Source organism: Ammospiza caudacuta, chromosome 20 (assembly GCF_027887145.1).
Source record: "Ammospiza caudacuta isolate bAmmCau1 chromosome 20, bAmmCau1.pri, whole genome shotgun sequence".
NCBI classification, from domain to species: domain Eukaryota; kingdom Metazoa; phylum Chordata; class Aves; order Passeriformes; family Passerellidae; genus Ammospiza; species Ammospiza caudacuta.
Window position 1 is genome coordinate 8,789,656 of NC_080612.1, and position 14,642 is coordinate 8,804,297.

General features: G+C 46.8%; 1 protein-coding gene across 1 annotated transcript in view; it reads right to left on the reverse strand.

The window, feature by feature from the left end:
* SSH2 (slingshot protein phosphatase 2) overlaps positions 1-14,642 on the reverse strand; it is a 47,281-nt gene that overhangs the window by 23,722 nt on the left and 8,917 nt on the right. Inside the window, exons 2-3 of the mRNA XM_058817634.1 lie at positions 5,594-5,697; positions 868-932 (exon numbers count right to left, since the gene is read on the reverse strand). Coding sequence (XP_058673617.1) covers positions 868-932; positions 5,594-5,697 — 169 coding nt within the window. The remainder of the gene's footprint in view (positions 1-867; positions 933-5,593; positions 5,698-14,642) is intronic.

The window sequence follows — 14,642 nt, forward strand, 5'->3', positions numbered from 1 at the left end:
CATTCGGGAAGCTAAAGCATTCCATAGTAACCTTGGCTGTTTCCTAGCTATACTCATCCAATCAGCCCATCTCCAGCACAGCTCAGGAGGATTCAGCAAACCAGAGGTGTTGGAATAACACTTGGGATGCTGGCAGTCCTTCTTTGGGCAGAGGTTGCTAAGATGCACCAAGAAAACACAGGAAACAAACTTCAGGCTACCAAGTGCTGAAAGGTGCAGACTCACTGCAGTCATGCCTGGCCTTGTAGAGCACTTCAACATGTCCCAGGCAAATTCCTCACTGCTCACATTTGGCTTCTGGAGCTCCTCAGGACTGTGCATCAATGCCACGAACAGCAATGCCTCATTTTACATCATTACAGGAGGCAACAGCCCAGGAAAGCAGAAGGCCAAGGTTCAGTACATGGCTACATAGGGGTCCTGCATGCTCCCACCTGTTCAGCCATGGCCTTTTGGGATGCCACAAGTCAGGACAGCAGAGTGAGGAACACAACTGAGCTCTCACATAAGGGCAGATGCTCACTCACACTGTCAGACATAAGTCACCTACTCTTAATTTAAACACCAAGATAATTTACCCATTCTCTCTGGCAATTCTTACAATACTTTTTGGGAGCACAAATACTCAGTACTTGGTTCCAAGACAACCTTCTAGCCAAACAATTTGTCTCACTGAACAACCAAAGCAGACCCTTCACAACCAGCTCCTTTCCTACCTTTGTGGTTGCAAAGGCTCCCCAAACCTGCTGATGAAACCACTCCAACACACACACACACCACAGCTTCCCTGAGTTACACAGGTGTGTTTGTCAAGTGGTGCTTAACCTTTGCATTGGTTCACAGGAGATAAGCAGAAAGCCAACCTACCAGTCTGATGTTGTCCTCTGGGCGGAGCAGGATGAACATGGCCTGCAGGTGCTGCTGGAGATCCCCTGCGGGCAAGAGGGCAAGGTGAGTGCACAAAAATAGTTCAAAATCACATGCAAGTTCCTGGCTGTCCAGCCAGAGCAAATGTCCACCGAGAAACCTGACACGTCACCGAGAGTGTCGTCACTGTCACTCCCACCTACTCAGAGATGGGAGTTTTGTCATCTCTTAGTCAGCTGCTCTTTGCTTTGTGTGCTCACCTGTTCCTGTGTTACCATGTTCTCTCCTGCTAAATTCTGGTTTTGGGGTTTTTTTAACAGAAATAGGCAGTGTTTCATTGCTCTTTGTTCCTTTGACAGACAAGTCAACCTAGTTAGAAATGGAACCCATCCTGTGGTTCAACATCTCATTCTACCACATGCTCCAAACCAGAAATTTGCCATTTCTTTTACACCAGCTTATTACTCAGTGCAGAAATACTACCCAGGGAAAAGCATACTCTACTTGGAATGAGATTTAATTCTGATTTAGAGCAGCATGTGCCCACCTATGGCTATGTACCAACCCCACCCAAAAGCAGCTAAGAACTGCCACCTGAAAAATCAAACACCATTTTTTTCCCTAGAAAACACTTGGAACAGCTTCCCTGGTGAAGCTGAGGAAAAATAAAGGAGAATTAAATTTAGTGCATGACAGTGATTTTAAGTCTTATTAAGAAGAGACAAGTGTCACAAGTTCCTAAAACATCAAGCATTTCAAAGACAAGTGAGATGATTTTCTGTCAGCACTGCTGCACTGGTTTCTCAGCACTACTCCTGGCATGCAGAGAGCCAACATCATCCCCTGAGTACCAGCCAGCAGCAACAGCTCCTGCAAGGGGCTGGTTTTTCAATCATTACATGGAAAAATTAATCTGCATTCCCACAAAGGAGAGTGCAGGGCTGCCAGGTGGGTGGCACAGATCAGCAAGAAGAGAAGCCTTTACTCTTCCACCTCTCCCACTCCTCCACAGCCAGGAAGCTGAGTTTAGGCAACACTGCAAGGAGCAAATATTCAGCAGGATCAGCTACAGGAACCCTTTCTAGGAAGGTTGGTTAATCCCCCTGACCTCCCTGATTCACCAGGGTTGCCCGAATCCATGCTATTTCACAGACTCCCAGAAATAATGAAAGCTTGGACACAGAGCAGCATCCAGAAATACCAAAAAGGGAAAGAGAGGAAAGGAAAGGCTGTCCAGTGAGAGTACCTGGTTTCCAAATGATTTTTATAGCTGGTGGAAGAGCAAGGCTGAAGGGCTGTGCAGCCCCTCTGTGTATGGGACAGAGAGAGCCTCGCATGGAGTGGGTTACACAGGACACTGCAATCCCTGCTCTGCTCCTCCTTCCTCCTTGAACTGCATTTCAGCATATGGAGAATGAGTCAAGGCTCTGGGAATGAATTTTTAACTGGGGGTGGGAAAACTGAGGCACTCAGCAGTGCCAGGGAAATCACCAAGTATCACTGGCCACAAGCACCTGAAGCTGCTTCCTGCCCATGGACATTGTTCCCAGCATGGGAGTGGCTGGCATGAGCCCCCCTAAATAGAAATTATTTATGGAGATAGGGCACTCAGGAAGGCCAAGTCATCCATCAGGTGCTTGTTCTGCCAGGACTGCCATGACAGGATCTCCCCACGTCAACACCAGTGCAAAATCCTGACAGCACTGCTCAGTTCCAGCAAGTTCCAGCTAATAATACAGTGGGAGTTGCTGAGAACTGTCAGTCAACAAGCAAAGGGCCCCCTGCACCTCCTGCCCACAGCTTGGAAGAGCTCAGCAAGTATTTGACTCATGAAGCTTCCACATGTCTTAGTCTGAAATGAAAGATGCTTCACCTCAGCTTTTTCCCTCTCCAAAATGCAGCAGTTCCCACTTATTGCTGCCAGTAATTCAGAGACTTCTTAAGAGCCAAAGTTTCCACAGTTAAAAAAAAAATAAAAATCTCCTGGACTACTGGATTATCTCAATACTTAAAGAGAAGAAGTTTCTACGACAACCCTTTCTGCAGGGCTCAGCCAAAGAGCTCCATTATCCTTCATCCTCAGAAAGTTTACCACACTCCTCCTCTCTGCTGTCCCCCTGCCAGCCTTGGGATCTCCAGAGCTGGAAAGTAAAAGATTGCTTCCTTGGCCAGCTTTAATCAACTTGCAGGGTTTTCAGCCCCAAACACACAAGTCATTTTGTAAACTTCCTGGATTAAGAAAAACCAAAGGAAGGGCTTTAACATGCCAGAATCAGCACAAAGATATCACATCCTGTCCCGTGAAGAGCTGCCTTTGCTGGCAGCCATGGCAGGGCTGCTGCTTCCTATCACATTGTCCTGTGCTGAGCAGATGCTTTTGTTTCCTCGAGCGGGCAGGCAAGGTGCAAAGCATGGGCAAGGGTGGGATCTGAAAAGTGATTCACAGTATTCCAGAGATGGCAAAAGCCCCAGGAAAGTTACATCCCTTTCTGGCCTCCTGCAGCACTGTTTGTTGTGGAAAAGCAAGCCCATCATCCCACAGAAGTTTGCCAGGTGGCACAGGACCACCCAGGGAGAGGAATAAGGACAGCTGGTACCATATCTAGTCAATCTGCCAATGATTCCCATTGATGGAGGTGATTAGAGAAATGGGTGTGAGCATTAATTATTTCCTGTTACCCATTCACTCTTCACGCTGGATTCTAGCGCCTCTGATGAATTAAAAAAGCAGGTCAGGAAGGTCAGCCAGCCTTCCTAGAAAATGCTCTTGGGGCCACTTGAAATACTACTGCATCTATAGGCAGCAATTCCATACTGGAAAGTTTTGTCTGCTCTCTACCCCTTTCTAATTTTGTGTGCCAGAGATAAGTCACGACGCGCATGGGGAGGGAAGCTGAGCATGGATTATCGGTGTCCCAGAAAGGAGGCAGCTGCACACACTGTGCCAGCCACGCTCTCCACATCACTGATTTAATTCTGGTGGCACAGATGTTTTCCTCAGGAAGGTGACACACTGATTCCCTGGTGCTTTGGTCTGCTGATACCAGAAAAATTCACAGAAATCTGGTGCAGACTCTGACAAGAGACTCTCCTCAGTGAAACCTCCAAGCACCATAAGAAACCACAAGAGCATTCCCACCACTTGACAGACAGGGAAACTGAGGAAAGGGCAAGCACTGATGCCTCATTAAATCTCACCCTGTAAGCTGAAGAGACAGGAATAAAGTAAGTTTTCTAAGAACAAAAATCCCAGCCCTTAGGCAAACCAGCCTCGGCAGCACCAAACATCTCGCTGTAAGCAATTACAACACACCGGATCTGCTTCCTTGGCAATCTGGCTTCCAAGAGCTCTGGGCCGATTAGACAAGCAATTATTTTCCACCAAGGTCTCCAGACCTCATGCAAATCAGCTGGAGCAAGTAAATGAGGCAAGCAGAGAGAATCAACAGCTGTTTGTGCTGTCTTGCAGAGGTTCAGCAGGAAAATCTTTGGGTTTCCTCAGGGAGGCAAAGCCGAGGCAGCAGTGCCAGGGGCTTCAGCAATGGGCTTCAGCAATGGGCTTTGGAGAGATTAAACACCAAGACAGGCCAAGAGAAACTTTTTAAAGACTGCTCACTCTGCTTTCACACTAAAGGACATTTCACTTCATTCTCAACCAGAAAGGCCAGCTTTAATTTAAGTTTCAGAACATTTTCTTTTGACAACTGGTAATTAATGCATCTCACCAAAGCAATTTGGGTACTGCTTGTGCTATGTTTGAGTGGAAGTATGTAATTAAATGCCTTCTGACTTAAACTTTTTCTATAAATATGTTTGCAAACAGATTTTGAGGTGGCCACTCATCACATACATAACTCTGACAGATGCAGAGGTGGATGACAGTCTGATGGTGTCAAAGTACAAAGGGATATACACCTGGAACCAAACCAAATCACATTTTTCCTGGTCACCTTCTAGCAAAGCACGTTGACTCCTGTCTCTGTTTCTATCTCTGTGCCATTTGCAAGCATCTGAAGGTCTCAATTTATTTTTGTTTCCTGCCAATTGCTTTATGGAAGGGAAAAATCCCCACACTATCACCTGATGCCAGTAAAATACCAGCAGTGATTAAGCACCATATAGCCAGTGAAAAAACCCTACCCTGAAATGTTTGAGTTATGATACTCAGAGCAACTTTTCAAAGAGAGTCAAAGCAAAAACACAAATCAAACTTCCAGCAGATAAAGGAGGTGGAATTATAACTGACTTTCTATTACTCACTCTGCTCACACCTCTGAGAAGTCACACTGACTTTGCTCAGAGGTTTCCTCATCCCCACATGGAGGTAAGCCTGGTAAACCTCCTTCCTCTCCTCCATCATAACCGGTTCCTTTCAGATTAGGGAGGACCATTACTCACCCAGTATCACAAACTCAGGTTTCTCACTGCAGTGCACAAAGGTTTTGGAAGGCAATCCTCCCCTCCCTCTCTCATATTGAAATTACAGGATGATATTTTATCATTCTCAAGTCTCCACTGCTGCCCTGATGTCACTCATTTGAGGATCCTGTTTGAACAGCAGAGTTTTGAAAACTTTCTTTCCTGTCAGCATTGAGACTGGCAGGCCAGGCTTTCATACACACGTGGGCCAGACAAACGTGTGTCATCAGGTGAGAGTGAGCTCAGCAAAGGTGAACTCTGGAACAGGAGGGAGCAGACAAGGCCCAGCCATCGATACCACACTCACCTGCGTGTTTGTTGCGCCTGTGACTGATCCTGGGGGTGGATGACCCATTTCCTCGTGGCAGGAAGAGAGCTGCACCTTTCACAGTGAGGAAGCTTTCGCTGATGCTGCAAGGGAAAAGACATACAGGGGGTGAGGAAAAGTGTCTTGTCTTCAAAAAGGAAAAAAGCAATGAACACTACAGGTTAAAAGCACTGAATGCATGCTCTGTTCTTGGGCAATGAAGTGATTTAGACCAAATCATTCTGCTGGTAAAGGATTTTCCCCCCATGTAACTACTGCAGACATTCAAAGCATAACTGAGAACAACACAAACAGAGAAACACTGAAAAGCAGAACATATGCTGGTGCCACTCTGCCTGCAGAGGTGCAACCTGAGCAGGCAGGGGGAATTAACCTATGGCTACATTTTAGATCTGAAAGTCAAGATGACAGATCCACATTTCTAAATGGTGATGAATAGAACAAGCCCACGCATCTGGGTAATTATGGACTCTGTTAACCCTGAGCTTTGTGGTTCAGACACAGCTGATGCCCTGCAGAAACAAATGTCTCCCTTCAGCAGTTAGCCAAAAGAAAATTAGTGTACACAAAAGATTAAGAAATCATAAAACTGCTCTCTGTGAGTTGCATGATGATTAACTCTTAAAGACCTATAAATCAAGAAAGCAAGAAACTGTAATGCTGTTGAAATCGGCCATCACTTCATGACTTGATTTTGCCCTTTCTGAAGTCACATGAGGAGAGAAGTTTGTGAAAAGGGGCAATAAAGAACTCCCAAATACTGAGAACAGCTGGTATTTTAAGCACATCTTCCAGCCCTTTTCTTGCAGATGCTGTGGTTCGTGGAAGAAGCAAGACACGCTCCAGATTCTGCACTGCAGCCATCCTGCTGCATACTCGAGGGCTCCTGCTTTTCTCAGAATTGATAAGACAATCCTAGAGGCTTTGAAGAAAGCCAGAAACAATTCTCTAGTCAACAGGATGGGTGATGAATATGATAAGACAGGATGGGAGAGTCTCTGGCATCGTGCATCCCAACAGCTCCATGCTTTGAAAAAGATGTTGGCTTGTCCTTCAAGACAACTCTTGTCCTGAGCAAGAGGTTAGGAGCTTTTTTATTCCTTTCTCCACTTAAGCAAATATCAAACCTAGTTTGTTATTCCTTTCCTCTAAGGGATGAGGACTGGGAAATTAATAGAGTAAAAATCCCTGCATTATTTGGGGTTGACTGCTTTAAAAAAGGATTTTCTGACTACATTTTTAGAAGTAAAAGAATTAGAAAAGCTTGTGTTAAAGTTGGATTTCCCCCTAAGCTCAAGCACATTTCTGGGCACCTCTCCATTTTGCTGCCAGGGATATAAAAAATGAAGTTTTCCAAGCTCCAGAAAAGCAGATGCACAGAGTCAGAAAGACTTTTCTCAAGGCTGCAGCACATCCCAATGTTTAGACCCTGCTGTCATAGCCTCAGCACTCCTGAGTGACAAAGTTTCTCCCAGAACTTTCTTCCTAAAATTGAACCAGATGTCAAACATGGTCTGGATGTTTCAATAAAAACAGAATTTTGAAAAGGAGAAAATCACTCATCCTAAATGAAAATGGATCAGAGTTCTCTACTTACATTAAAGTTAAAACCAAAAAATATAAGTTCATTGGGCACACTGAACCTGTTTCCTTAGACCATTCTCACATTAAAAAATTTGACTGAGCCTTTCTAGCTTTTGTTGACAAATAAATCCTCTCCAAGTTCTCAAGGTACACAGTTTCTTACAGCCTGAACTAGAAAAACACCGAGTTATCTTAAGGATACTTAAAAAAATAATAGTAGTATTATTAATGATAAAAATAAATTCTCCTCCTCCCATTATAATCTCACCACAGAAGAAAACTATTAAAAGATGTTAGGCTGCAGAGGAGGAGAAAGAATTCAGCACTCACAGACAGCTTTCACACTGTTCATTTTATCAGCAAAGCCAACCACTAATATTAGCAATCCTTTAGCCTGTGCCTGAGGTTCCCCCAGAAGGTGGAATTAGCAACTATTTTTAGTGGATAATGTAGCATGCAGCTAAGAGGGCCAGGAAGTTAAAATCCTTCTCAATTCCATCACTTTCCCTTATCACCAGCTCTCAGCCACCAGCCTGGAAAGCAAAGAGCAGCAGAACTAAAGAGATTCCCATCAGGTGCATCCTTCCAGGAGGCCACCTCCTCTCCTAAGGCCATGGGAGCCTTGTTCTGGGCTATTAACCACGGGCTTTAAGTGTAACTTGGTAGGACTAGGGAAAGGGAAAGTAATTTCCCATACAAAGGGCTGGAGCAGCTGAAGAATGTGGCAAAGCAGATCATTCTTGTGGAACAAGGAGGTCAGGCAGGGAGGGCAGGAGCAGGGCAGGAGATGGGCATCAGCTCCATGGGGACAACAGCCTCGGGCCAAATCCAGCTGTGGGGACGCTCCCTGTGCACCTCTGGCACCACCTGCCCTGAATTCTAACCCCAGATGCATCAGTGTCCAGAAAAGAAACCCATAGCACATACACACACACACAAAGCTCTTGCTTTGAGATTCAAGCAGTAAAGAAAATCTTGGGAGGGAAGGCAACAAATTCATGGGAAAGTCAAGTAGCTCTAATACTGAATTCGGCAGATGCTGATTTTGGTGCCTGTGATGCACTACACGGACAAAAAAAAGCAATCACTGGCCTGACACCCTCTGTGCCACACTCAGATGGCTGCTCCATTTGGGTCCACCCTGGCATGACCTTCACCTAAAGCTCATATTTCAGATCACCTTTGGATGCTGTCCCTGATTTATAAAGAAAAAGGATTCCTTGGGTGGGACACTAACAGCAGGCCTCAGTCTGAGACACTTCAAAACCACAAAAGGTAGAAAAGATGGCTGTGAAAAGGGCAATTCAGGCTCTAAACAAGTGTTGCCATCCACTCCTGATTTCACCCTGCTGACAGCTCGATGGCTTCCAAGCATAACGTGGGCTTTGAAATACTTCACAAAATCTGGCTTGCCAGAGCCTACAGGAGATTCAGGGCTCTTTGAAACACTCTCCTGGAACAGACTGGTGTTAAAAGACACTCAACGTGCTTAGGGGAGAAGTTGAGGCCAGGACAACAGAAGACAAGAAGCCAACTTGGCTCAGGTAACAAAGCTGAGCTGGGCTTTATCAGCACCCCAGGCTTGTCATCAGTTGTCTGTACTGCACAGCAGGTTTTGTCAGGAGAAGACTCACTCAGGACATACCTAGGAAGGAGTTCACAATCCTCAGCACCACAGCTGGGGAAAACCCCTTCTGTTCCACGTTCACCTCTGCAGTGAAGCAGCAGCCCCAAGGCCACCAGTGTTGTGCTGTTTGTAATTCCCTGCTCACTGGGAAGAGAACCAGTGCAACCAGAAGACTTAAGCTATTTCTACAGAAATCACTACTTGTACCAATTTTTCTCCCAGGCAGAAAAGATTTCGTAGAAATTGTACAAGTCACATCAGAACTATTGAAAGCCTTTTGCACAAAAAGCACAGACTCTGCCCTCAGAAGGCTCTGCTTCTAACCAGCACTAACAGCTGGAAACAGAAGTGATTCTGTGCTCCCTGATGTGCTGCCCAGGGCTGAGCTCCTCCTGAACATGGAAATCACTGCACAGCTCAAACTAAATTCTCATCATGCTACAAAATGAGATCCACACAGAACTTATAGATGGCAAACAAAAAAAAAAATGCCTTCCCAGATGTTACACTGCACAGCTCAATTCATAAACTGCAAGCACAAACACCAAATACACTGGTTTGAGGACATAAAAGAGAAAGTGTTACTGGTTTAGGGCTGTGCCAAAGACATGTGATAAATCACTGGATGCATTGTCACGACCCCCTGGACAATGCAGCTCCCAGCCAGGTGAATCTGCGCCACTCTCCAATTTCATTGAGAAACCCTCAGTCCTCAGTGTAAAATACTCAAAAAGGAACTTTGCTGCTTTCTCTTGAAACTGCTTCACAATGAAAGGAGAGAAAACCTTTTTAGGAATAAGGCAAGGAGGCACCTGAACGGCTGCTGGCAATGTTTTATCCTAATAAACACTTAATTAAGCTATTGAGAGCCTGAGGATGACTTTCCAAAGTCTGTTCTCCTCACTCATGGGAGCAGCTCCTTGCAGCAGGCTCTGTCCTGTCCAGCCCAGCCCTTGGTGGGGCACTTGCCAAGTAGCACAAGCAGAAATTGGCACCATTCCCTGCCAGGCTCGGCAGGAGAAGTCCTTCCATGCACATCCTCCCACACAACAGGACAGGTCAGTGTGGCAAAGGCCAAAGCTCCTTGTGCTGTCACCTCCTCACAGCCATGCCCAAAGCACAAGGGCACTGCATGTGGTCACATCCTCCCACCCTGCTCACCCTAATCCTTAGATGAAATGGGAGATTGAAAAGTGGTGGTGGGGGAAATGAGGGTATCAAGGTACTCCACATTTGAATGGAAGTCCACTACCTGTGTGATTTACAGAAATACAATTTCACTTAGTGGGTATTTATTAACCACAGCCCTGCAGAAAAGAGCTCTGAAGCACCTACAATGGGATTTCAATGCCAAGCCTGGCTCCAGCTGTAGCTCCCCATGACAAGAGAGTTGCGCAGTCCCTCAAGAGCCCCCCAGATTTTGCCCTAACATGAGCAGCCAATGCTGCCTTGCACACTCAGCTGCCTGCTCAGCTCCATCATCCTCCCTTAATCCAGCGGCTGCAAAACTCCAACCAAGCAAAAAGGAAATTCCAAGGCTGGCAGGAGTGGCACAGCAGGCACCAATACTGAGCTCATTCCCGAGGTGTGGAAGGAGGGAGAGAGGGCAGCTGGGGACGTGTGAGTGAGCTCTGGAGCAGCCAGGACTGCAAGAGCAGCAATTCCCCCGCAGCCTGCTGATTTTTTCAGCACCTCAAGCCACTTCCCTCCCTCTCCCTGCTCCCCTTCCCAAACTGGCTGTCTCCCCTTCTCCACAGGCAGGCACACCTGCTCTGGGGGCAGCTCTCACTGCCAGCCTCCCACCCTTCACCTGCCCACAAGAAAAGTCCAGGTTAATAAAGCATCAGTCCCACAGCCAAGGATGATGTGCAGCCTGGCAGCCCAGGGCACTTCTCCCTCAAACACCAGATAAAAGCATTGCATTCCTCCAGCATCCCTCCCCAGGGAAGTGCCTCTTTCACCTTCACTGTAGTTTGTTTTTCAATAAACAACATCCCTACTTCCCTTGTTTACTTTTTAAAGCACCTATTTTAATAACTGCCTACAGTATTAATGAATTAAATAGAGGGAAGCAATGTCTGGCTTCCAGTTTAAATCTTTGCTCCTAGGCAAGGGTTTAAGGTGCTTGATTCTTTCCACACACAGGGCAGATCTCAGAGCTGTGTAAAGCACAATACCAGGTACTAATAAAGAGAACCCATCAAAACCATACAAGGAAAATGAAAAGGCAAGGATAACGCAGGATTGTCCTGCACTGACATGTGTATTATCAGGGTCAGCAGGCAGCAAATACATACAAGCAGAGGCTTCTCTGATACCCAAAACAGAAACAAACTCAGTGCCGAGCAAAATAAGAGCCACAAGTTACAGAAAAGGGGTCAGTGACACTGCCACCAGAGGTGACACCCCCGAGGGCAGGGAGAGAAAAGGGAAGTGGTTCTCCACCAAAGGCCATCTCTCAGCACTTTTGCAACTTAAGAAACAGCCCAAGGAGAAAAACAAACTGAGCGTGGGAACCCACTTGGGCTCAGAGGTTTGACGCAAACTGCATTTTTAGCAACATCTGCATTTGTGCCTTTTTTTTAAAAAAAGGAACTGTCTGCAGGCACTTCCTCTGCTCCAAGGTGGGGCTCCCTGGAGAGAGAACTCAGCCTTCATGACACACGCACAGGCATCATCACAGAGAGATCTGCAATGCCAACTGTTACTCATCCACATGAACTTACCCACTGATCTCTTCTCACTAGCACCAGGTCACTTTTCCCTTGTTTTGGGCCCTAATATGGACAACTTCTGAAGCCAAACTAAGTTTGCCAGAAGACAGTCAAAGGTGAGGATGGATGGGTGTGAATCTGAATTCCAAAGGACTAATTTTTTTACCTTGCTCCAAGCAAGGAGAGAATTTCTGCTGAATTCAGAGAGGGTACAACTTGCCAAGGGAACTCTGATGACCACAACTGTCTGTGTAAGTGAAGAACAACTGCTTCAGGTGCACAAAACAACCACACTCAGTTTCAGAGACAGGATCAAACCAGCCTCAGGTCATCCCACCAGGCTCTGGGGTGCTTTGATACCTACTCAACACCAAAGTGAGTTACCAGTCTGCAAGTCACACCCACTGCTGAAACCAACCATGACATGCCATGAGAGCTCCTCTGCCACCAGATCATTTGAACTGAGCTCAGAAATACCTCTGCAAACTTGGGCAGCTTTGGTATGCAGGAAAGAGCAGTGGCATCCTTTGGAAACTACACAGAAGACAACAGCTCTGGGCTGAGAAACTGATCCCTGCCAGAAACTCATCCCAGCCTTGCTGCAGGCGAGGGGAGCAACAACAGCTGCTGTTTGCAGCCCAAGATTTCAGCCCACGCAGCTGCGACAGGGCTGCACTGTGCACACACAACCCCAACCACCTGCAGCATTCCTCTGCCTCCCTGCCCCAGCCTTGCTCTGCAGGGCTGAGTTTCACACTCCCATCCAATGTGTTCCACCACAGGCAGGGCTGGGATTTATTCCTTACAGGCAAAGGAAAGCAGACTGGGTTTTGTTTTAAGCTGATGAGCATTTTATGGTGTCTGATGGAAGTGAAACTCCATGCGGGTTTCCTGTTCCCCTCACACACTCTTGGCCTAGAGATGAACCAGCTCAACAAACTCCTAAAGCCCAGGCAGAGCCCTGGCAGGGACATCAGCTCACCTCAGCACCCAGCCCCGTGCCCAGCCTGCTGCTGGCAGCCCCAGGTTGGGTTTCACTGGGCTGCTGCTGAGTAACCCTGACACAGCCCTCCCTGTGCCACCCAGCCTGTCCCCATCACCTGTGCCAGCCCTCAGCAGCCTGGGAAGGGAGGGAATGTCCTGGTGCTGAGGCTGGGGAGAGGGACATGTGCTGAGCTGAGCTGTGGCTGTTGTCACCACCGAGAAACAGACTTGGGGCACACCCCGCTGATGACAGATCACCAGATAATGATTTATTTCACTGAGCACAGGTTGTAGGATCGCCATGGCAGTGAAGAAGGAAATTAAGCAGGGATGATTTAAATTATCACAGACTGAAAGGACCCATTTTCCATGCAGCACAAACAGCAAAAAGCTTTACTGCCCATCTCTCTGGCTATGCAGCACAGAGGGAATCCCAGCAAGGCATGTGTTGGTGGCCCATGTTTAGCCTCTGAGGCAGCTTCAGAGTATCCATCCAGAGAGAAAGCAAAAGTTTCCAAAAAGCAGCAGCAAAACAAGTTGTGCAAACAAAGCCCTGATGTCTCTGGAATTTGAGACTGAAGATATGCACAAAATCGTTCTTCCTGCATCCAAGCACGAGCACGGCAGCTCACGGACTAGGAAGGGGGTGGCTAACACAATTAGGATGCTGATTAAGAAATCTGGGCACTTGGTGTTTACAGAAGAAATTTGATTCTTTGCACTTTTTAAAGCAAGAGACCCAGACCGGAAGAGAGACCATGAAAGGAATTTGTTTTACATGATAGTCCCCAAAGGCTCCCAGGTCTCCCAAGTCGAGACATTCCCAGATGAAAGCTCTACATGACATTCTTCTTGTGCCATATACTGTTTAAACATCCTTTGGGCATTTTTAATGCATACCACTGGGTTCATGGAGCAGGACAGCAGTACCCAGGACAACACTCCACAGTGTTTTACCACCATGCTCCTACCAGCTCAGCCTGCCCAGAGTGAGCCAGCTGCTGTGGTACCAACAAAATGCTTTCACAAATGTGTTCTTAGAAACACTTTATTAAACATGAAAAAACTTTCTAAGGATAATCTATCGCATCAAGGATCAGAAAAATAACCACCAGCTTTTTGATTAATCTTCAGGAAGAACACCCCTCTGATTGACACATGCTTATCTTTTTTCTCTCCTAATTAACACAGTCTATGTTGATTATCTTTAAACCACACAGTAATCTCCCCTGCCACCAGAGTTTGAAAGCATTGCCTTCATACACAGCACGTTTCTTTTTAAACCTTAAATGACAGCTGACAGACCCTCCAGCAGTTAATTAACAACCTGATCTCTCCCCACTACGATTAAACGCATTTAAGATGAGATATTTTATAATAAATTTTTATGCCAGTCTCCCTGCATGTCGCTGTCACAGACCTGACCATGTTTGGCCTGACTGGCAGTGTCCCACGAGAAGGACCCATCTGCTTTAAATACAACTGTAACACAAGTGACAGGAGACACACCGAGGTCAACTTACTGTCCCTCCCTGCACAGCCAAGTCCAGGCCCCCCTATATTTAGACAAAGAATGTCCAGCACTTTACAGATGGAAGGAGATCACTGACTTGCATGAAGCATGGCCAGTGCTGGGTGTGACCAGGAGGTGACAAGTCCCCAGCACCCGCTCAGGGCAGGGCACGCTGTGTCCCCACTCTGTCCCCAGCAGCCACAGCTCCCCCAGGCACAGCCCCAGGATGGGACTGGTTCAGGAGGATGCTGCTCTGTGTTTTTCTGGTCTCAGTGGTTGTGGACAGCACTGAGCATGGTTCTGGTCAGCCAGGGAGCACAGCTCCTGCTGCCTTGAGATGCAGAACTGTGCCAGGACTTGGCTCTGCAGCCACCCCAACCAGGGCATGGCATGGAGGAATTACGCTGGGGAAGCTGCCTGGCTCTGATCACAGCCTTGTTGGCTGCCCTCAGTAAATACATTAACAGACCCCTGTAAATAGAGCACCAAAACAAGGACCACTCTGTCTCTGCACAAAGAAATCAATGCTGAATAATAAGCCTTTTCCTCCTGCTAAGAAGAAGCAGATGCTTGTTTACCCAAAGCATCAAAAATCATCAAGAGGCT